At 34.3% G+C, this 21,325-nt stretch overlaps 6 protein-coding genes across 9 annotated transcripts; 4 read left to right on the top strand and 2 right to left on the bottom strand.

The window, feature by feature from the left end:
- The first annotated feature begins 403 nt into the window (after positions 1-403).
- On the top strand, positions 404-3,558 carry LOC107961349 (protein CONTINUOUS VASCULAR RING 1). 2 transcript variants are annotated; one of them, XM_041112835.1, is made up of 7 exons: positions 404-665; positions 1,274-1,326; positions 1,967-2,076; positions 2,398-2,565; positions 2,655-2,752; positions 2,899-3,025; positions 3,272-3,558. In XM_041112835.1, the coding sequence occupies exons 1-7, from the start codon at positions 531-533 to the stop codon at positions 3,367-3,369; spliced, it is 789 nt and encodes a 262-aa protein (XP_040968769.1). In that variant the 5' UTR covers positions 404-530; the 3' UTR covers positions 3,370-3,558. The 2 variants fall into 2 exon arrangements, with proteins under 2 accessions (XP_040968769.1, XP_040968770.1); XM_041112836.1 differs by having other exon boundaries at positions 407-665; positions 2,986-3,025.
- Positions 3,559-4,710: 1,152 nt separating this feature from the next.
- Positions 4,711-6,439, top strand: LOC107958758 (uncharacterized). Its single transcript, XM_016894612.2, has 3 exons — positions 4,711-5,369; positions 5,590-5,775; positions 5,867-6,439. The coding sequence occupies exons 1-3, from the start codon at positions 4,920-4,922 to the stop codon at positions 6,143-6,145; spliced, it is 915 nt and encodes a 304-aa protein (XP_016750101.1). The 5' UTR covers positions 4,711-4,919; the 3' UTR covers positions 6,146-6,439.
- Positions 6,440-6,603: 164 nt separating this feature from the next.
- Positions 6,604-9,165, bottom strand: LOC107958757 (chloroplast processing peptidase). The gene is made up of 5 exons (XM_016894611.2): positions 8,409-9,165; positions 7,838-7,975; positions 7,280-7,366; positions 7,097-7,164; positions 6,604-6,985 (listed from the first exon to the last, which is right to left on the bottom strand). The coding sequence occupies exons 1-5, from the start codon at positions 8,988-8,990 to the stop codon at positions 6,850-6,852; spliced, it is 1,011 nt and encodes a 336-aa protein (XP_016750100.1). The 5' UTR covers positions 8,991-9,165; the 3' UTR covers positions 6,604-6,849.
- Positions 9,166-10,794: 1,629 nt separating this feature from the next.
- On the top strand, positions 10,795-13,081 carry LOC107958760 (protein Mpv17). Its single transcript, XM_016894615.2, has 3 exons — positions 10,795-11,230; positions 12,144-12,235; positions 12,519-13,081. The coding sequence occupies exons 1-3, from the start codon at positions 11,081-11,083 to the stop codon at positions 12,928-12,930; spliced, it is 654 nt and encodes a 217-aa protein (XP_016750104.2). The 5' UTR covers positions 10,795-11,080; the 3' UTR covers positions 12,931-13,081.
- LOC107958759 (uncharacterized) lies at positions 13,004-16,933 on the bottom strand. Its single transcript, XM_016894613.2, has 11 exons — positions 16,623-16,933; positions 16,242-16,436; positions 16,084-16,168; positions 15,840-15,915; positions 15,399-15,575; positions 15,160-15,262; positions 14,808-14,917; positions 14,619-14,708; positions 14,453-14,533; positions 13,497-14,318; positions 13,004-13,352 (listed from the first exon to the last, which is right to left on the bottom strand). Exons 1-11 carry the CDS (start codon positions 16,876-16,878, stop codon positions 13,260-13,262), a joined length of 2,088 nt encoding a protein of 695 aa, XP_016750102.1. The 5' UTR covers positions 16,879-16,933; the 3' UTR covers positions 13,004-13,259.
- A 912-nt stretch (positions 16,934-17,845) lies between these two features.
- On the top strand, positions 17,846-19,872 carry LOC121229225 (subtilisin-like protease SBT6.1). Of its 3 annotated transcripts, XM_041112833.1 has the most exons (4): positions 17,846-17,987; positions 18,123-18,802; positions 18,902-19,029; positions 19,586-19,743. In XM_041112833.1, exons 2-4 carry the CDS (start codon positions 18,254-18,256, stop codon positions 19,716-19,718), a joined length of 810 nt encoding a protein of 269 aa, XP_040968767.1. In that variant the 5' UTR covers positions 17,846-17,987; positions 18,123-18,253; the 3' UTR covers positions 19,719-19,743. The 3 variants fall into 3 exon arrangements, 2 of the variants coding, with proteins under 2 accessions (XP_040968767.1, XP_040968766.1); XM_041112832.1 differs by having other exon boundaries at positions 17,893-18,802; XR_005926917.1 differs by lacking the exons at positions 17,846-17,987; positions 18,123-18,802; positions 18,902-19,029 and adding an exon at positions 19,164-19,305 and having other exon boundaries at positions 19,586-19,872.
- Positions 19,873-21,325: the final 1,453 nt, after the last annotated feature.

Here is a 21,325-nt window from a genome sequence, read left to right as displayed (position 1 = left end):
ATTTAGACCAACCTTTTATATGTATTATTTTTAAAAGATATATTAAAAGTAATATATTCATATAACTACAATCAAAATCAATCAATAATGGTCACATATATGCTGTAAGATTATTGATTTCGTATTGGTATATCAATATATCTAATTCTAGTTCTCGCCAACTTTGCGGGAGATATAAAATTTTAACCAACTATCCTTTTTTCACATACATATAATTAATTTCAAAATATTAATAATTTATGCTAAAACGACATTTATTCATATCTTAATTTCATAATTAACATTTTTTTCGTGATAATTTTACTTAATGATCAAAGATTATGTTGTTAAATAAAAATATATAATATATAGTATTATATATATACTGAATTTGAATTAATTTCTTTTTCTGAATAATTGATGTGGCCTTTGATGGTGAATCGGAGGTACCCAACAAAATTCTTGTTCTCGTATTATTATGTTTTGCACCGAATCAGTTTTTTTTTGGTTATTCCTGAGAAGGAGAGTAGCAGCGGAGGGATTTTCCGGCGATGGGAGATGATAAATCGACGATCGTGATGGGGAGTAGAGATCTAGAGCTTCTAATTCCGGTCGCTGATTCCGTCCACGATGATTCCTCCAAACATTCTCCTTCTTTCGCTCCTTCGCATCATTCCGGCCGCGAGGTTTCTCTTGTTCTCCCCCATTTCCTTTAGAAGAGCTTTTTGGTTGTTAATTGAGCTACATTTATGATAGAATTCGATTGAACCTGGTTGAGAGTTGTATTTGTTTGGATGATTTGGTCGTTACTAGAGAGAAATTGGACGTTTTTTAATTGATATTTAATTTAAGAAATTGTTCACTTTAGAATAAGTATGACATTGAATTCTTTGTTGTGTAATAGGATTCCAAATTCATTTACTGTAACTGTTTAGAATGAGGAAAATGTTTTCCCTTTTAAATCTCTCCTCCTTTTAATTATTAATAATAAACTGTTACCAAAAGATAAGATTCGTGAAAATGATTCCCCTTTCTCTTAGAAGCTTCGAATGTACGGCGGTGCTCTTCTTTTTTCTTTTTTTAATAGCGTAAAAATAACAGAGTGTATATATATTTTATATACGAGAGAGTTTATGATTATTGGTTTATTTGTTGTATTCAATCTTTGTGTAAATTTCCTAGTGAAACCGTTGAAAACAAATGTTCTCAGCATGTATAGGAACTGTGTGGCTATGCTTGTTGATGAAGTCATGTTTTTTTCTAAACTTGCCTGACAAGCTTTGTTTTTATCCAGACCTTTTACAAAGTTTTCCAGAGCTGGGCCTCAAAAAAGTTCATGACCGGCTGGTGAGCAACATTCCATTTCTCAATGCTTTAAGTTTCTTTTTATTCATGATAGATATTTGTGCAATTATCATGTGCACGATCTTTAATGATTTGCATATCATAATTCATCTTTACAGAAAAATGATCAACACGTACTTCCTATTCAACTTTTCTTATATCCTTGATATCGAGTGAAAATTTTTTCACAAATAAGGTGAAACTAGATATCTTTGTTTAGCTTTTCACTTTTAATTATGATTATAGTAAGTTTAAGAACTTAGTTAGGTATTAAATCTTGGAATAAGAGATAAGTGTAAATGCATATAAATAAATTCCAAATAATCCATTTAAGAAGTGAAATGTAAGTGACAGATTAACCTGATACCGTCATTTAGTTTTTCCTTGCTTCCTCCATATCTCTTCGCATAAAATTGATTGGTTGTCTTGAAATTAATCTACTACTTATCTATCATCTTACAAAATGATACTTCTTGCCATCATGAATATGTGCTAACCTTTTATTTGATGAACTCGGAAACTTAGTTGATTTGGTTTCTGTTACTGAATATATGCTCATGACATTTTATCTTATCGCGTCTATTTATCATTCACGATTCTGTTATAGCAGTTGCTGATTTGTAGTTGTTTACTTTTTTTGCAGTGTCATTCTATTTCCTATAGCAATCACTTTCTACGTAACATGGTGGTTTATTCACTTTGTTGATGGCTTTTTCTCTCCAATTTTTCTTCAACTCGGCATTAATGTATTTGGTGAGCGTTTCACTTAGTAGCTAAAAACCTTTTACTCTTTTCCCCTTTAATTGGATCTTGGAGTTTGTAAACTTATCTTTCCTTAAGGCTTCTGAGTTCTGAATGACAATGATTTTTTAATGTGAGATCTTGCCAAATATGGTATGTACAGCGAGAAAGATAAATTTTTCAAAAGGTTGCCTTTTTTTAAATGATCTACCCACATATTATCTATATATTATTCTTTGTCATTTTTGCTAATAATGTCTGTTAACTTTAAGATCATGTAGCATATGGTTTGCTGGTCTCTTTATGTTTTCTCCTCCTTTTACTTCTTGGTAGGTCTTGGATTTGTAACTTCTATAACGTTCATCTTCGTGATTGGGGTATTCATGTCCTCGTGGTTGGGAGCATCTGTGCTTGGCCTTGGTGAGTGGTTTATCAAGCGGATGCCATTCGTTCGTCATATCTACAATGCCTCCAAGCAAATTAGTTCTGCTATATCACGAGGTGTGTGTTCTGCTTGTTTTTTTGGTTTAGGTAGCGACAATCCATATGCTACATCACTTTTATGTTTTTATGTCTTTATTGCGTTCCAGATCAGAGCTCACAGGCCTTCAAGGAAGTAGCCATCATTAAACATCCTCGTATTGGTGAATATGCTTTTGGGTTCATCACTTCATCTGTTACTCTGCAGGTGCGCAAGTGAACTTTATATTCCAAAACTATCATTTTAGCATTACTTTCTTTGTTTTAATCATTTTCCTGATTCCATAAGCATCATACATGGCATGAAATTATTGGTGTGCTACGTGCATTACATTTTCTTTCCACAAAATGCAGACGTTCTCTGGGGAAGAGGAGCTATGTTGCGTCTATATTCCCACAAATCATCTTTACATTGGCGATATATTCCTCATTAATACCCAGGATGTTATCAGACCGAATCTATCAGTTCGTGAAGGAATTGGTAAGGGTTCCTCCTCTTTTGTTGTCGGTATTATTTACAAACATTTTCCTTGCTATTTCCGTGTTGTCTGTCGAGCTATAAGCCTACTAACTCTTACTACATATTGTTCGACGTAATTGCTTGAGACTACCACTTAAAGATGATGGTTTCTCTATTCTGAAGTAGTAATGGTTTGTATGAAAAAAGAAAGAAACCTTTTCCTGCTTCAAAATTTAAGCTTACATCTCATTCATTCTTCCATTACAGAAATCGTAGTCTCAGGAGGGATGTCGATGCCGCAAATGCTGACAACGATAGACACACAGTTGCCGCCGCTGGAAAGAAGAAGATCTGACATAACCTAAGGTTTAAGGTGACAGTTGTAGGAGTTCTTTATTTATTTTATTTTCTGATGATTTCAAATTGAAGTCATCAGTATGCCTTCGCAATCGATGTATATAGGTAATGCAGGATTCGGGATGAGATTATAAGTTTTGTATGAACCTGATGCATTACTCAGTTGATTTATTCAACCGATTTATGGTTTTTTTTTTCTAATTATAATTTTATTGATACGTGTGGCATTTATAAGGTTGTTTCTTTACGACAGTAAAAGTCACACTGTTTGCTTTCGAATTCCGTTTAAATTATGGGGCAGGTGCCAGCGAGGTAGTAAAGATTCTATTTTAATTCTTTTAAAATTTTAAAATTTAAATTTAGTATAAAAGTCTTGACTTCGAAATAAATTTACGATTTATGAACCAACCAATTATATGTATTTCAAACTTCGAAAAGCGTCTTACCTTAACATTACTTAGGTTTTCATTTTTTCTTTTTTTTGGCCATTTTAAACATCTTTAAGATGTATTAAATATATATATATGGAATTTTTTAAATTCTTCATTTGGTAAATATCGAAAAATCCATAAACTTTAAAAAAGTATAAAAAAAATTATGCACACGTTATCACATGATTTACATTAATTTTAAAATTTAAATTCTTAAAATATAAAAATAAAATTTGTAATGCTACCAAAAAGATGTTACCAAAAAAAATTTATAATATAAAACTCATTTATGAACTCCTCCAAACTTTAAAATAAAATTTGGAATTAATTATATTAGACATTCTCAAACTATGATTTCTATTTTAATTTAGTCTTCAAACATTAAAATATTTTAATTACATCATTAAATTATCGATATTATATCAATCATTAAATAATATGTCAAATCTTACGTGATATAATTGAAAATGAGAACTTAAAAAAAAAACTAAAATATCACCGTATAACTTTTAAAAGTTAAAACTAACAATAAAGTAAATAATAATAATAAAAAGAGTAAGTGAGCGATAAAACTTTTTTAAAAGTTTTGAAAATTTCAAATTAAAATTTTTATAATGTTTATTTTTTTAAATTTTAAATTTTAAATTATGTTACATAAAGTTCAACATTTTATTTAACGTTCAAATTAATTATTTTAGTAACGAAAAAATTTTATTAATATAATTTCATGGATGTAATTAAAATATTTTAAAATTTAGAAATTAATTTAAAATGAAAGTTTTAGTTTGGAGATTACTGTTGAATTAACTTTAAAAACGTTGTTAGTGATGGTTTACATCACTGTCTTCAGGTTCCGTCAAAGATGACGTTAACGTTAGTCCAACAAAACAAACAGATTAACGGAATCACTGCCGACACTCGTTCCCGAACCTCCAGCTTCACAAATCCCCCACCTCAGCTCCGAACCTAACATTGGTAATAGTTCGTACATTTCGTCACTCACTTTCCATCTCCCTCCCCTTAGTCCTTCCCTCTTCCTCACTGTAAAAACGGCAAACTGCCCCTTTCACAGCTGATCTTCACTCGTCTTTCAAAACAACAACAACAATTGAGTTGAGAATATCAAGATGCACACGAAAACCGATTCCGATGTAACAAGCTCAGTCGACCCATCATCTCCGAGATCCCCTAAACGCCAACTTTACTACGTCCAAAGCCCTTCCAGGGATTCTCACGATGGTGATAAGTCGACTTCCATGCAGGCAACTCCTGCTTACAGTAGCCCCATGGAATCTCCTTCTCACCCTTCTTACAGCCGTCACTCAAGGGCATCTTCCGCTAGTCGTTTCTCGGGAACTCTCAAGAAAGGAAGGAAGAGAAATGAAAAGGGTTGGACTGAGTGTAATGTTATTGAAGAAGAAGGGGATTATGGGGAGTATTTTTATGGGAATGATAAAGGGTTTACCAGGAGATGCCAGATTTTGATGGGTGTGTTTGGGTTTATAGCGGTTTTCAGTTTGTTTTGTTTGATCATCTGGGGTGCTAGTCGCCCTTACAATGCTCAAATTGCTGTTAAGGTTTGCAATTTTTTTTTTCCTAATAAATACAATGTTCTTGTCGTTATGTAAGATAATATTATTTTATTACCCTTTGATTCCTTTAAACATAAGATACTCGAAAAAAGTAATATTAAAAAAATAATTTTTTGGGTTTTGTCAGAAACTTCAGATAGTACTGTTCTTTCTTAATTTCTGCTATACAAACTGACTAGTCTTAAAAAAAATTCTTGTTTTGCAGAGCTTGACAGTGCATAATTTCTATTTTGGAGAAGGAGCCGACATGACGGGAGTTCCAAGCAAGATGCTTACAATGAATTGTTCATTAAGGATGACAGTATACAATCCTGCAACTTTCTTTGGTATTCATGTTAGCTCCAATCTAGTCAACCTTATGTACTCCGAAATTGCAGTTGCTACTGGTCAGGTAAACATTTTCTCAGACTTTTCTTTACACAAGAATCACTCCAAAAAAAAAAAACTTGGTATTTTGATCTTTATTTTTGTGTGTGTTGCAGTTGAAGAAGTATTATCAACCAAGAAAGAGTCATCGAACTGTAGCCGTGACTCTCCATGGAGACAAGGTTCCTTTGTATGGGGCCGGGGCAAGCTTAGCAATTTCAGATGATGGTGGCGGAGTTCCAATGACATTGATCTTTGAAGTTCGGTCCAGAGGGAATGTGGTCGGAAAGTTGGTGAAGTCAAGGCATAGGAAACGTATCTCTTGCTCATTGGTTATTGATTCCCATAGTAACAAGCCTCTCAAGCTTAAAAATAGTTCATGCCAATACGATTGAGTCGAGGACTGCAGCATTTCTTCACACGGAAATGGTGGGTTTTGGGTGTTTTAAAGTAATTTTCAAAGCTTGTAGTGATTGGTAAGTGTGAAGGTAATAAATTCGTTAGAAAAACAATATAATCATTTAGATCAGTTTTTTCAGTTTGGAGTGAAATTGAAAAAGTATTGATGTAGGTTATAATCATATCTCGTTGATAGGATATCAAGTAGTGTTTCCATTTACGGCTGTAGTACGTGTGGAGAAACTCCATGAATGATTTCTGTGATAATTGGTAGAACAAGATTTGGTTCATATATATATATATCTATTGTTGATATGCATTACAAAAGTAGCCCTTTGAAAAGCAAATTTTTTAGGGTTTATCTCCTAAATCAAGATTTTCAAGTCATATATTAGTATTATTGAATTGTAATTATATAAACCAAGTTGCAGCCAACCAGAAATGGAACCACAGAAAACAGAAAATTAGTTGCATTAATCATTAAAAGGGTCAGATCTACATATATGACAGGGCAAAAGGACCTGTTTACAAGAATAGCCTTTCTACTCAAAAAATGATTGTATTGCAGAAATTTTGGGAAATACAAAAAAAGAATTAGAAGTTCACATTGAGTAAGCAAAGATAACAGAGATATTATCACGGAATATGGCGTCAACAGAGAAAATAAAGCTTTTCATAAAATCAGTAAGCCTGGATACATCTATTCAGGTGCTTTGACACTCTCCTCCTGCTTGTCAACGGCACAGCCACGCTCAAGTACTGTGCCACCCATCCTCTTTGGGGGCCAATATCGAAATACTGATCTTCCTATGATATTCTTGGCAGGGAGGGGACCCCTAAACAAAACAGAACTCATAAAAGTCAACCAAGAGAGGAGGAAATATTCTGATTTGAAGGTTCAAATCAAGGTTGCAACATTGTCGACCTGTTAGAACAAAATATCTTACCAAACGTGGGAATCATAGCTATTATTACGATTGTCACCCATCACAAAGACGGAATTCTCGGGTACTTTCTGCAATATCAATAAGCACGTATACAATCCGAATGATATTGGCACAAACTCATTTGGGCTTTGGCCAATGGAATTAAAATGTAAAGTATTTAAAATTTTAGATACAAATCCTTACAATTGGTGCCATTTCATAAGAAGGAGCTTCATTGATGAACTCTTCATTTCGTCCAATCCCATTAACGAAAAGTTTTCCATTATGAACCTGCATCAGAACAACTTTTAATATTTCATTCTAATGAAACCAAATTACAGATGATAATACATCAAAACAAAAATGTAAAACAGATAGGGAATTGTAAAGGAATAGCCTATGTTAATCTGACACAGGTGTGAGTGTCACACATGATAGGTTCAAAATTTCCATGTATTTGGAGGGTTCTTCGAGAATTATATTTCCATACCCAGGTCCGAATATGCATCGGACACTTGTACTTAAAAAAAAATGGAGTGTTAGAGCCACATAGGGAGTAGCATCTTACATATGGGATGCCAAGAGAAACAACATGGATAATTTGCAAAACTATCCATTTACCCTAACATCTTCCTTGTTCTTGTGATTCGACATCACAGCATGCAACATTAATACGCAGTACTATTTTTCTCAATACAGTAAGAAACAGATACAATCAGAAGGAGAAATATAGATGCTAAGAAATGGTCAGAGTATCCTCACCTCAACAGTATCACCTTCCTTAGCTACTATTCGTTTAATGAAGACATCTTCATCAGTGTATCCTACTTCCTGAAGAACTGGTGGGCTTTTGAAGATGACAATATCATTAGCACATGGCTTCCTAAAGTAGTATGAAACCTGACAATTTCAATTTTAAAAAAACCGTCATGGTATACGTATGGATTAAACAACTTGTTCAGTTACCGATGCATGTTTAAAACAAAATAAGATTAGGCCTTATGCAATATATGCTTTCTACTAGTTACCAATTTTAGGTATCAATAAATGCAAGTTAAAACCTCCGATGACAATGCATATGCTTTGATCCAGCCTCTCAATCAGTCTTTAGTCATACTTAAATTAAACTTCATTTCTTGACCTTCATAAAGTTAAGAACGTATGTAAACCTTGACACTGATGTTTCACACAATTTAACCTAAGATGAAAGCCTTTACCCTAAAGCTTTAAAAAATAAACACAAACATCAAACAATGAAATAGTATGTAATCAACATTTCCACTAGAAACCTTGTGCCAACTAACTATCTACCAACCAAACAAACAATAACTACCTTCTCAGCAACAATTCGATCCCCAACATCAAACGTAGGATACATCGACAGCGAAGGAATGTACCTCGGCTCAGCCACGAATGACCGGAAAGCAAGCGATATTGCCACAGCAGCAATAACCGTTTTTGCATCATCGGGAGTAACATTCATCCATTCTGGCAATGACCCACTTTTCTTCTCTATCTCTCCATCGTCTCCATCTCTGCCGCCATCACCACCACCTCCACCACCGCCCCCACCAGAGTCCACCACTACTTTGTTACTCTCACCGGAGTCTTTAACTCCATAGCAGTTAAGTCTTAGAAATTGGTTTCTGGGGCCTAAAGTTGTCGCATTTTCTATCTTAAACCCCCCAAAGTTTGGAGTTTTAGAGAGAACTGTGGAATGGTTAAGGGTTAAGGGGTGGGGTTTTGAAGATCGTTGGAGATTGAAGATTGTGGAATTAGGGGTTTTGAGGGACTTGAAGAAGGGAATTGAGGTGAAATTAAGGATTTTGATGGGTTTGGAGAAGTGGGTTGAATTGGGATTAGGGTTTTGAAAGGAAAGAAACGGAGGCAGAGAAGAATGTAGAGATATCACCATCTCTACTCAAACAAGTTAGGAATATAATTTTGTGAGTGAAAGAAATCTAAGCTTATAAATATCGTGGAAGGCCGGAAAGGGAAAATGAGAAATCCTGTGCATTTAATATTAATGAAATAATCATGGTTGCCAATACAATAAGATGATGATAAAGATGGGGATCTGAGTTTATTAAAATCCATTATCATGGGTTCAAAGGATTATGTATTATGTAAAAAGTAATAGATATAATCAAAATTTATAATGAAATTATTTAATAATAATAATAAATTACATTTTATGTTAGTGATGTTACTATTTTTATCACATTAAATTTTTTTTAGGTTAATTTAGTCATAAAAATTAAGATAATTGTTTGAATTAATTATTACTGTTAAAAATTCTATTAATTCACAAATTGTTGATGTGATAAATTAGTTAATTGAACGACGTCACATGACATTTTCTTACTTTGATTGAAGTTTAAAAACTTTTCTATTATTGTTGAGAGATTGTGCTTCAATTTTGTAATTCTATCTTTTTGTTATAATATTAAGTTATCTCTTATAATAACTAATTGATTTTAGTGAATGAATTCTTATCAAGTTGAAAGAAGGAAAACAACTAAGTATAGTTATCAAGCATCTTGCTTTGCAAGCTAATCCACTAATTGCCATTCATCAACACTTACAAAGCACACATCCTGTTTTGGATGAGAAACCGAAAAAAAAGATGAGCAAAAATGGTGGGAAGAAGAAAGAAAGTAAAAATCTTAGAGATAGAAGAGACTTGCAATCAAATGTCTCATCAGTATAGGTTTGACTACTATTTTTTCTCTAGTTTCAGAAAGGAATAAGAATTTTAGTTAACAAGTCTTAATTTAGTACCTCACCATTTATGAGTCACAAGTTGTACCTTCTCAATTTAAATTTCAGATATGAAACTCAACTCTCATTCATATCTAGCAACCCTCTAAAATGGAAAATAACTGCTTTAGACCCTTAAAAGTTCATACAATCTTAAGTTAATAGTTTGAACTTATAAATGTTAAAATTTTGACTTAATCCTTTTAAAAATCATAAAAATATAAGTCAATATAAAAATAAAATTGCATTTAAATTATTATAAAAATATATAACTTAATCTCAACCTCTTAAAAAAAATTAACTTTACCCTTGATATCAAATTTAATTTAATATATAATTTCATTTTCTTATTTATTTTATTTTCTTTCTTTCTCTCTCTACAATTTTGACTATAAGCTGTTTTATGATGCATCCGACTTTCAAAAATTTTAAAAAATTGGTGAGAGATTGATTTTATTGGTAGATGAAAGCAAGAACATGTAAGATGATTAAAATGTGATGTTAGATGATTAAAAATTTTCAAGATTGAAATATTAATTTCCTCCAAATGAAAACATTTCATTCGTTTGATGTTGGAAAATAACAGTCTAAAATGCTACACGGGACCAATTTTGAATCCATTTATTGATTCTCATATTTTCTTTTTCCATTTTTTCTCTCTTCAATTTTATAATGGAAAAATAACTATTTACTGGGTTAAGAGAATTTCATAAATAAATTTGATGAGTTTTCTAAAATTTGAAAATTAATATTAAAAAAAATCAGAAAATAGTAAGATTAAGAAAGAAAAAAGAACAAATGTGGTAAAAATGAGGATTTTTTTTTTTAAAACAGAGACAATATAGAAATTAATAGGACTGAAAATAACAATTCAAAGAGTAGAAAAATGAAATAAAAGTAAAAGGACTGTTGTTAGAATTTAACCTATTAAATGGATCCAAATGCCCAAATGTTTGAATGATTGTAATATAGAAAAGGAAAGCCTTTGGACAATACTTTCTTTATGGAGAGATTTTCTCGCTAACCTTCTTTCTTCCGCTCAACATTGTCCCATGTAGCGGTGACAAAACCATGAATGAATGAACGAATACGAGAAAATTTTACTCTTGTTTTAGTTTCTCTTTCCTTTTTCTTAGCTCTATCTATCCCTTTCCTCTCTTTTTCTACCCCCCCCCTTTTATTCATCTTGTTCTTCTTCAACTTGTCTTTTCTTTTTCTTTTCTTTTTTTTTTTCCATCTCTTAAAATGTCGAGGATATGGAAATGGTACAAGAGTTGCTTATCTCTTCATCCTGTCAAAACACAAGTTGTCAGCTCAGGTTTCCTTTGGGGCATTGGGGATGTTGGGGCTCAATACATCACCCATTTCACCACAAACACACGCCTTCAATATAAAGTACGCACCTTTTTTTGCATTCTCTCGTGGGTTCTTGCAATCCTCAATGATAGTTTTTGAGTTTTGGATTATTGTCCCTAAATATCATTTCTTTCTTCTATATATTCCTGCTTGATTTGATTCAATTTTATTGGTTGGTAATGTTAAAGAAACAATTTAAAAGGTTTCATTTTTCGAGGTGGTAATCTAGATTGAATCCGATAATGGTAATGTTCCATTAGAGATTTGTTGACAACATATAGCATTACTAGAATAGCTGGTAAAGTTTCATATTTGCCTCTTTTGGTACCATAGTTTACGGTCTCACATGACACCACAGTATATTCTTTTGTTGTGGCCCTCAATTTGAATGTCTATTCTCTCGATTCTGATACTAATGCCTGTAACAAAATCTTAAAAGACTTGTATGGTTCAGATCAGATAACTTGTTCCCAAAGTAATTGTTTGTAAGAGTTGATTGATCTTTCATCTTTCCTCAAGTTTCACAGATGAATTGTTTCATAATTGTCTTCCAAAGATAATATTGGTTACGCAGTTTGTGTTTTTTAGAGTTTGCTTTTGGTTGGTCTCATGCTTTCTGGTGCTTTGGCTCTCTATTTAGCATGTGTGAAACAGGTGAATCACATAGAAGACAATACAAGTATACTATTCAGTCCAGGTTTAGTTTATTTACTTACTTTTTACATTTCGAGTGAACGATTTCGTCTGTACAATCGTGTCGTGACATTATTCACATTGATGAACTAACTACTTGAAGTGATTGGAGATTATATTTTGTTCTTGTACCCATTGCTCAAGGACTTGTTGGTTAGACATTTCTTATTAATCAGTTTGAATGTTTTCTGAAGTTGGATTCTGAATAATCCGGCTCCTCACGCACTAATAAGACGATAATCGGTGTTTAATTTGACAGGATTCAGAGCAAGAATTTATAACCGATTGGAAAAGAGTGGCTATCACCAGTATGTTTGGATTTGGCTTTGTTGGACCGGCTGGACACTACTGGTTCGTTTTCGTTTCCCTTTGTTCCCCCCTGTGGTTTATTTAGTCTGATTTTTGCATATCTGTTCATGTACTCTGATGATACCAAGTTTGTCCCAAAATGGGTGTAACTATGACTTTACATAGAATCCAAGAAATTCAAGGTTTATATTGAGGTTAAGTTGCTAATAATTTTCAACCGGAACTAAATAAACAGACAATGGTAAGTTTGTGTTCAACTGGTTATGGTGGGTGCAGGTCGTAATGTACGCTAGCAACTGCTTACCTCTCTTTTTTCTCCATTTAGGTATGAATGCTTGGATAGATTTATAAAGTTAAGGCTTCAACTACGACCAAAGTCTGTGAAATTTGTTGCTGCTAAAGTCGCTATGGATGGCTTTATCTTTGGCCCCTTTGACTTGTTCGTGTTTTTCTCGTATATGGGGCTTTCCACTGGTAAAAGCGTTCCGGAAGTGAAGGCTGATGTGAAGAGAGATTTTATCCCAGCCTTGATTTTGGAGGGTGGTATATGGCCGATTGTTCAGATTGCGAATTTCCGATATGTTCCAGTGAGATATCAGCTCCTTTATGTTAATATCTTCTGCTTGTTAGACAGTGCATTTCTGTCATGGATTGAACAACAGAAGGATGCTCCATGGAAAAGGAGGTTCACTTCTTTTATCTCAATGAGGGAAAAGGGAGGTCAAGGTAGATTGTGATATTTCTGCCCCCATTTTTGTGTTTCCATTAATTTTCTCTTTACTCAATCATATATTTTGTCAAGTGTACAACTGAATGAATACTCATGTACTTTTGAAAGAATTAAATGAAACAACCCTAAAATGCCAACTGGGGTTTTAGATGTTAAAACTTTCTACAATCAAAAATTGAATGATGCTAACTTAAAACACAAAGAATGTATGTGTAAAAGTGTCAAAATCTATATAATATGAACTCTTCCCAGCCTTTTTAGAGTAAAAATGGCATTCCTCCAAGTACCCTAGGCATAATGAAATTTACAGACCTGGTGAAACTTAAATTACCATGACTACAGAAAGGAACTGTGTCCTCCTCCAAGTGGTACCCTTGGCTTGAATACAGTAGAAGCCTTCATGCAAGGGCAATGTTTAAAGCCAATGCTCTGAAAGAACACGAATAAAAAAGAATCATTAGGTAGGAGGAGGATTCTGCATGAAATGATTGTCAATAGGCTTAAAAAAGAATTTAAAAGGAAACCGGAAAGAAATTGCATAAGATATCATATCAAAGGAAGTGTTTAACATACCGGGATGCTTAGTAGCCGTCCATGATCATCAACCAGTAAAGGCATGCTTTTTCTTGCTGCAACTGGGATGGATTTCAGTGATTTAAGAGCTACTTTTGCTGACAACCTTGAATAATCCAAGCATGTTATCTTACCGGTTAATGGAAGTCTTGTCGCTTCAAAATTATCTGAATGTGGCCACTTTGTCAACTCGGCTAGATAGAGCCAATCGGCATCAATCATGGTACGTACCTTGGCTACCATTTCATCCTCATTTACACAGCAGCAATGACAATCCCCTTGCAAATATGAAAGAGAAAGAGGTTCCCCACGAAACCAATTGCTACTGATTTCCTTGCTTAGTTTCCATGAGATAATGAATCGGTTCATAAAGTAGCATGTTTGCCCTGGGAGGAGTGGTTCACTCAGAAATGCAGCAATATGCTCAGTTCCCTGCTTTGACTCACACCCAGATGCAACTTCATCAGTTTTAGACTTAAAATGACTGACTTCCTCCCTTTGCAATGAAATAATGTTTCTGTAAGTTGATTCACTGATAACATCTAATCTCCGGGCTTCATCTAGTACTGACTGAGATCTCATGTCCAAAAACTGCGCTTGGGATGAATCGGTGACCAGGTTATTATTAGAATATGATCTCCCATTTGCTATAATTTGTTCCAGCTCATCTGAAAAGCAATGCTTTTCTTCTACATTAGAAAATGTGCGAAATGATTCTGCATTTGAAGGCAGAGGACAATAAACAGAGCAGCAGACGAGAGCTTCGAAGCCCTTAGATCCAGGAGCCGGACAAATGTAGCAACCAGCAGCAGTCAGAGAAATCTAAAAATTATTTTTTTTTAAAAAAAAAGAAGAAAAAGAATAACAATCAAGAAATTTGCACTTGCAAAAGAGAAAAAGAAAAACTAAATAATTGCACGAGAAGCGCAACTACAAGTTTAGTGAAAGTGTTCCACCTTGCATGGGATGGTACGTATGTATTGCAACAGTAATTTTGAAGTACTGCCTCTGATTGGCCTCTGCCTTTGTGAAACAAACTGACAAGTTACAAGAAAATGGAATTAATTGAAACATTGAAAGATTCCCTCATAAAAATTAGAGATATCGTAAATGGTTTAATACCTGTAAAACCAATGTAATAAATTTAGACAGACATATATCCTCAATTTTTGATGGATTAAGTGTCTTTAAATTGATAACTGCATAACCTTGCTGCAAAAGTTATCATCATAATAAATTTGCTTGTATTATTATACCAAAGTTAAATTTAATGTAACAACAAGAAACTTCCAAACATCAAAGAGTGCTTACATCCATTACGGTAATGGACTGCTTCATTAAACTGTTACAAATTTGATCAACATAGATGCGTGTTCTTCGACAGGCAGAAATAACTGCTTGTAGCTCAGAATTAAAGGTACCTGGAAAAGAGTCGTTATTCCAAAATATGAAGTCTAAATTATTATTGCTCTCAAGGAAGAGTGTGAATGCAAAGTACTAATACAAAGGGTTTGACAATGTAGATCTTATACGAACTCAAACTTTGGCAACTTAGCAGCAAGATCAGTATGGAGAACCATTGTATATAACATCAAGTTAAAAGTTAAAGCAAAAAGACTGTTATGAATAATACATCAAAACTGTCCCATCTATCGGTACTCACCTGATAACAAATTTCCCAATGATGCCCTAATTCTATTCCGAGCAAATAATGGACTTCGATTTGTTGGATCTTCAACCCAATCCCGGTTACTCCCTTGACATATCTATTAAAAAGAAAAAAGGACTTAGAAAAAAGGACTTACTTAGAGCTCATAAGAATACTAGTAAAGAGAGCATATAAATGAAAACTGGGCAAAGGCATGAATAGATCACTTTTATTGCTATATCCTTATCACTAACCTTGTACATGTCTTCTTTTGAAAAATCAAGCAGAGGCCGCACTAGAAGAACACTATGATTTTTCCAATCATTGTTACAAAAATTTGTATGAGAGGAAAACACTTGAGATGTGAATGCCATGCCAGCAAGTCCAAGGACCCCACTATCACGAGATGATCTAAGAATGAATAACTCAGCCTGCATTGTGGAACGAAAATTAGTACATCTAGTGTCCTGTTTGTTCGTTCATGTTTCAATCAATTCAGAGAGGAACTTCACAAAAAATAGTTAATTGATTCTTATAAGTAAATAAATTGAATATGCAGCTTTTATACTTTAATAAACACACACACACACACACACACACACATATATATATATATCTAAGGCTTAATACAAGTTTTTGTATCTTCCAAGCATGCATATGGAAAGTTGGTGAAGCAAATATGTATTGGTAAGAACCTGGTCATCTGCATGATGAGCAACAAGCAAAACACTGATCTGGTTTTGCATACAAACATCTTGAAATATTTTATACCTGAAATTCGAGCACAATAATAGAAAGAGAATGAGACTCTAACCAAATGGTTATCCTTACCAAGCCCAACCGTAACTATAAACTATAAAGCATCCTTGCTCGAAAATGAAAGCACTATTAGCAGAGTAGCAAGCATTTCAAACAAACTTCAAAAGAGAAACAAACAACCTCATGTCTCGAGCAGATTCTTGCAAGTGACCTTGCTTAGGCTTGCCATTCAACCAATCACAGCGGACAATCTTGCATCTGATTCCTACACAAAACTCATGTTAGCCATCCAAATATAAATCAAAACTCGAAATTTCACTGATAAACTAAAAATATACCGATTTCTGAAACCCGATTTCCCACTAAACTTGCTTCATCTTTGCTTTCTGAACGTAGCCCATGATCAACAATTATTGCTAAAAGACCATCAATGAATTTGCCACTGTTGTCAACTCCATATAGGCCTTCAGTTTTCCAACTAGCAGCTAGAACACACAAAGCCATGCTATCCGGTCCCCCGGATACACCTAGAGCTAAAAACACAAACCCAGAACTAAAATCAATGATTTACTAATTTGCACGACCAAATTATCTTCTTCTTTTTTTCCATCTTAAAAAAAAGATGAGACATAGAATTGTCTTTAGTAAAAGGCCTCCTTATATCTTTTCTCGAGAAACAAACAGAAACCCAACAAAGAGAACAGCAAAAAGAAGCTAACCAATACTGTTGTGGTGTTTGATTCCAGCCATGGCCATTCGCCTGGAGAAAGCTTCATTGTACTTAGCCATATCTACTAAGTTTAGCGTTTGGGAGTTAACGCAATGACAAAAGACGCGCGCTGAAGGTATATTATGGGGTCCATAACAGGGGCGATGGTGGCGGTGGGGCTTGAACCATAATTTGGGATACGAGAGGAAAAAGGAAAGCTTGGCGATGGTTCTGGTTTGTGAACAGAGGACAAGGCCTCGCGCCATCTGAACGATTGAAGCACTGCGGCGTGCGCTGCCGGTGTTCGACCTTGTGAAACCAAGTCCTCTTTGGTACGTTATATTAGGGTAAATTACACCTAAAGTCACTAAACGATTTGATCACTTACAAAATTGTCACTAAACTATTCGAATATTTCATTTAAGTCACTGAAATAAAAACTTTCAAATAGTATAAGAACCATTTTATAAATTTATAAAGTTAAGTGATCAAAATATAAACTTATTAATAAATTAATGACCTTTAATATAATTTACCCTTATACTTACTCAAGTCAAGCTAAACTTTGCTATTTATTTATTTAATATTATCCTCGAAACTTAACTACTTTTAACTATTTTAACATGTTTGTGGGACTTTGAGTTTTGATCTTGTCACAATTTCATATTATGCCATTTCAAATTTTTTCGAAGTAACTTTTCCTAATTATATATATATACAATGATTACGTCATATAATTACAAAAGTATACAGAATTACACTTTAAAATATTAAGGTAAATTAAGAAAAATTAGAAAAAAAATTAAAAAATTAAAATAATTAACTCGACACCAATTTAAAATTAATAACATCACAATAATAAAAATTAAATTTATTTTTTTAATTTTAATATCGTACATATTTTATATATAATTATTATTAATTTTAAGTCATACATTATATAATTTATAATAAGTTTTTTTTAAATACATATTTATAATTTATATTTATACTTTTTATACGAATAGGCAATAAAATTTTTAATATATTCTATTTATACTTGTCATCACCCTTGTCTATTAAATATTTTTCGTTTAAAATAATCATGATATTTATTTCAGCTTGAACCGTCCTTCGAAGGTATTAGAAAAACTAAAACTGGATAAACAAATGTGACCGCCTTAGGGGACCAATCAAAGCATGAACCGTTTGAAACCTTTTAATACGATGCTTGACTCCGGCCCAAATTAGGCCCGGACTAGTAGACACATATACGGTCAAGTTTAAGGTCGGGCCTTTAGTGACATCCGTCTCCTCCTCCACTCTGTTTCCCTCTGCCAACAAATCGAAGACTTCCCTCGGCTCAGAAAAGATATTGGACTTTGTGCTTTCTGTGGTTCGAAAGCTTTCATTAGTTTCTTTTGCTTAATTTCCTTGTCCTACTTTCTTGAAATGTAGAAAAGAAGAAAAAAAAAAAAAGGTCACGTGGCAAATCACTCTGATGGCTGATTAACTATTTACTTGTTGATAGGGAGGTTAGCTTTAAATTGACGAGGTTGTCGGAAGCTGAAGATGCAACAACTCCCACTCAAGCTTTAACCGAAGAAGGCAGAGAGTTATCTCTTCCTCTTCTCTCTATCTGATGAGGGCATTTTCCCGCCAATGCATTTCCGCCACACCATGCTCTCTGCTCAATCTTCGTTTCCTCTCAAATCATCCCTTTTCATTCTTCTTCTCTCCCTTTCCCTTTTCCATTTCAATCTCTCTTTCCGTTCATCCCCAAACCTAACCCTAACCTCTGATCGAACCCAACCCCAAGCTTCCCGTGCCAACTACATCGTTCGGTTCATCGATTACAAACCGGCGTCCGAACACCGTTCGTACTTAGAATCCAGCCTCCGATCCGAAGGGTGGGAGTGGATCCAGAGAAATAACCCCGCTGCTAAGTTCCCCACGGATTTTGGGTTGCTTTCGGTCAGGGATTCGGTAAAAGAATCCGTCATTGAGGAGATTGAAAGGCTGGGATTTGTTAAAGATGTCAACGTTGATTTGAGCTATAGTAGGGGTATCCTTAGTGGTGCTTTTGAGAATGGGCGAAAACGACCAGGGAAAATTTTTACTTCGATGTCGTTTAGTGAAAAAGAGAAACATTTCCACCATTCTGGTTTAAGTAATTCCTCACTGAATTGGAGTCGTCATCTTTTGATGCAGGTAAACATTTTAATTCGATTAACTAAATTTCCATAGCCAAATTTATGAGAATTTAAACGAGGGAGGAAAGTTATGGAATTTCTTATTTTGATCTCGCAGAGATCTCAAGTTACTTCCTTGTTCGGAGCGGATGCTCTTTGGAGAAAGGGTATACCGGTGCTAAAGTCAAAATGGCTATTTTCGACACTGGAATACGTGCTGATCATCCTCACTTCCGAAACATTAAGGTACATCAGTAGTGGGAAAATGAAGTTAGTTGAACTTTTGTTGGTGTGAATTATTTCTTATTGAAAATGACTTGTTGGTCTTCAATAGGGAGTTCTGATATTCACTCTTGCGAGTAAGTTTTCAGGAACGAACTAATTGACCAATGAGGATACTTTGAATGATAATCTTGGACATGGGACCTTTGTGGCTGGTGTTATTGCTGGTGAGGACGCAGAATGTCTTGGCTTTGCACCAGATACTGAATTTATGCTTTCCGTGTTTTTACTGATGCACAGGTAACACAAGTTGGTGTTGGATATTTTGTTTGTTTTTGTATTTTGATTGGATGTTGCACCAGGCCTTTGCAAATCTCACCCTTTTTGTTGTTGATTTCCTTTATATTTGATACATTTGAAATTCCTAGCATGCACTACAGAAATTGGAAGCTCTTTTGAACTGTTCATTACTATAATTAGAAGATATATATCATACAGTATATCCATCAACCTAAGGACTTTCCCTTTAACATTTGTTATTCTATAAAATTTGGCTGGATTATGAGAATTTTGCTCTCAGCTTATTGCAGGTATCATATACATCTTGGTTCCTTGATGCTTTCAACTATGCTATTGCAATCAACATGGATGTGCTAAACTTGAGCATAGGTGGACCTGATTACTTGGATCTCCCATTTGTAGAGAAGGTATGATTCCCATGGCCTGTGGTTTATTGGTGTTATTTGTCAAGCATCATTAATAATTTTGTTTCAAAACTGCAAAATTGTCTAAGTTTGGTTGTAGTGGCATGTGGAAATGCTTCAATCATAATGCATTCACTTGCTTCCCACAGGCTTCTTGGCCTCTCTTAAATCCATGAACCATGCTATGATCATTCAATTCATGAGTTGACTTCCTCTTTCAGTATTTTGCATTTTGAAGAAGTTTGCTAGCTTTCTTTGGACATTTATTTCAAATATGGAAGGATTAGCCTGTGAAGTTACCCACTCTGCTGTTGAAACTTCCACATTCAGTTTTGCATGCTTATCCTTAATACAATGAGCTGAACGTTTTTGGTTAATGTTGCTGCTTTATGTTCTCCAGGTTTGGAAATAACAGCCAATAATTATTATGGTATCAGCCATTGGAAATGATGGGCCATTGTATGGCACTTTAAACAACCAGCAGACCAAAGTGATGTTATTGGTGTTGGTGGAATTGATTATAGTGATCACATAGCCTCATTTTCATCGTGGCATGAGTATTGGGAGATTCTCATGGGTAGCGTATTGCTCTATTCTACGATATTAAGTGTTTTCACTATGTTCAAACATACTCTCAGCATATCATTTTCATTTTAAGAAAAAAAGGGCTAGGATGCCTCTCCTGGCAGTTTATTTTGGTTGGGGTGTAATGGTACAGTGAACTTAAAATATATTTCATTTTGGATAGTCACTTTTAATTTAACTACTGTACTACACTTTTTCTCTAAAGTGTGAGGTCTTTTATCAGCCCTTCTTTTTGTTGATCGTATGAAGGCTTTAATTATTTTCAATTTCATGTAGTTTATGATATTCATGTGTAACTCCCTTATTAAGCAAGCTTATTGTCCTGATCATGATATAAATTGTTTGATTGTTTTGCAGTTATGTCGTGTCAACCAGATATTGTGGCATATGGCGGGAATTATGGGATCCAAGATCAGTACTGGTTGTAAACAATTATCAGCATGTGTGGCAATCCTGTGGTTGCTGGTGTTGTATGCCTGCTTGTTAGTATCATTCCTGAGAACAAAAGAAAGGAGATTCTAAATCCTGCAAGCATGAAACAAGCTTTGGTTGAGGGTGTGCTAAGCTTGTTGGTCCTACATGTATGAGCAGGGTGCAGGAGAGTAGATCTGTAAGTTCACCAATAACAGTTCTTCTCCTTTTAACATTCAGAATTATTTCTTTTAGATCTACATATTTTTTAAGTTTAGTCTGTCCGATATTTTTATTCTATTTACATTTCCATTTTCAGTAGAAGCAGCTATGATTATTTCTTATTTTGTCAGATTAGAATCATTTGAAATTTTGAAGAGCTATCAACCTCGCGCAAGCATCTTCCCTAGCATTCTTGATTACACAAATTGTCCATATACCTGCCTTTTGTCGTCAAGCACTCTTTCTGGGGCTATGCCTGTGATATTTAATGCTACTATTCTGAATGGATGGGTGTCATTGGATTATGTTCAGAGTCCGCCACATGGCATCCTTCAACTGAGGAAGGGAATCTTCTACGCATTCACTTTACTTATTCAGAAGTTATCTGCCTTGGGACT

This window comes from Gossypium hirsutum, chromosome A05 (genome assembly GCF_007990345.1).
Source record: "Gossypium hirsutum isolate 1008001.06 chromosome A05, Gossypium_hirsutum_v2.1, whole genome shotgun sequence".
NCBI lineage: Eukaryota > Viridiplantae > Streptophyta > Magnoliopsida > Malvales > Malvaceae > Gossypium > Gossypium hirsutum.
Note: the sequence above shows the minus strand (reverse complement) of the source record. Positions and strands in the feature narration are given on the sequence as shown.

Bases quoted from the DNA above. Each gene is read 5' to 3' on its own strand.
- LOC121229225 (XM_041112833.1), top strand. From the start codon at position 18,254: ATGCATTTCCGCCACACCATGCTCTCTGCTCAATCTTCGTTTCCTCTC. The intron at 18,803-18,901 runs GTAAACATTTTA...TTGATCTCGCAG, and splicing joins GTCGTCATCTTTTGATGCAG to AGATCTCAAGTTACTTCCTT. The intron at 19,030-19,585 runs GTACATCAGTAG...TTTTGCTCTCAG, and splicing joins CTCACTTCCGAAACATTAAG to CTTATTGCAGGTATCATATA.
- LOC107958758 (XM_016894612.2), top strand. From the start codon at position 4,920: ATGCACACGAAAACCGATTCCGATGTAACAAGCTCAGTCGACCCATCA. The intron at 5,370-5,589 runs GTTTGCAATTTT...CTTGTTTTGCAG, and splicing joins ATGCTCAAATTGCTGTTAAG to AGCTTGACAGTGCATAATTT. The intron at 5,776-5,866 runs GTAAACATTTTC...TGTGTGTTGCAG, and splicing joins TTGCAGTTGCTACTGGTCAG to TTGAAGAAGTATTATCAACC.
- LOC107958757 (XM_016894611.2), bottom strand. From the start codon at position 8,990: ATGGTGATATCTCTACATTCTTCTCTGCCTCCGTTTCTTTCCTTTCAA. The intron at 7,165-7,279 runs GTAAGGATTTGT...TTGATATTGCAG, and splicing joins CTTATGAAATGGCACCAATT to AAAGTACCCGAGAATTCCGT. The intron at 6,986-7,096 runs GTAAGATATTTT...TGTTTTGTTTAG, and splicing joins AGCTATGATTCCCACGTTTG to GGGTCCCCTCCCTGCCAAGA.
- LOC107958760 (XM_016894615.2), top strand. From the start codon at position 11,081: ATGTCGAGGATATGGAAATGGTACAAGAGTTGCTTATCTCTTCATCCT. The intron at 11,231-12,143 runs GTACGCACCTTT...TTAATTTGACAG, and splicing joins ACACACGCCTTCAATATAAA to GATTCAGAGCAAGAATTTAT. The intron at 12,236-12,518 runs GTTCGTTTTCGT...TTCTCCATTTAG, and splicing joins GGACCGGCTGGACACTACTG to GTATGAATGCTTGGATAGAT.
- LOC107958759 (XM_016894613.2), bottom strand. From the start codon at position 16,878: ATGGCGCGAGGCCTTGTCCTCTGTTCACAAACCAGAACCATCGCCAAG. The intron at 14,918-15,159 runs GTGAGTACCGAT...ACTCTTTTCCAG, and splicing joins ATTGGGAAATTTGTTATCAG to GTACCTTTAATTCTGAGCTA. The intron at 14,534-14,618 runs GTATTAAACCAT...GTAACTTGTCAG, and splicing joins TTATTACATTGGTTTTACAG to TTTGTTTCACAAAGGCAGAG.
- LOC107961349 (XM_041112835.1), top strand. From the start codon at position 531: ATGGGAGATGATAAATCGACGATCGTGATGGGGAGTAGAGATCTAGAG. The intron at 1,327-1,966 runs GTGAGCAACATT...CTTTTTTTGCAG, and splicing joins AAAAAGTTCATGACCGGCTG to TGTCATTCTATTTCCTATAG. The intron at 2,077-2,397 runs GTGAGCGTTTCA...ACTTCTTGGTAG, and splicing joins ACTCGGCATTAATGTATTTG to GTCTTGGATTTGTAACTTCT.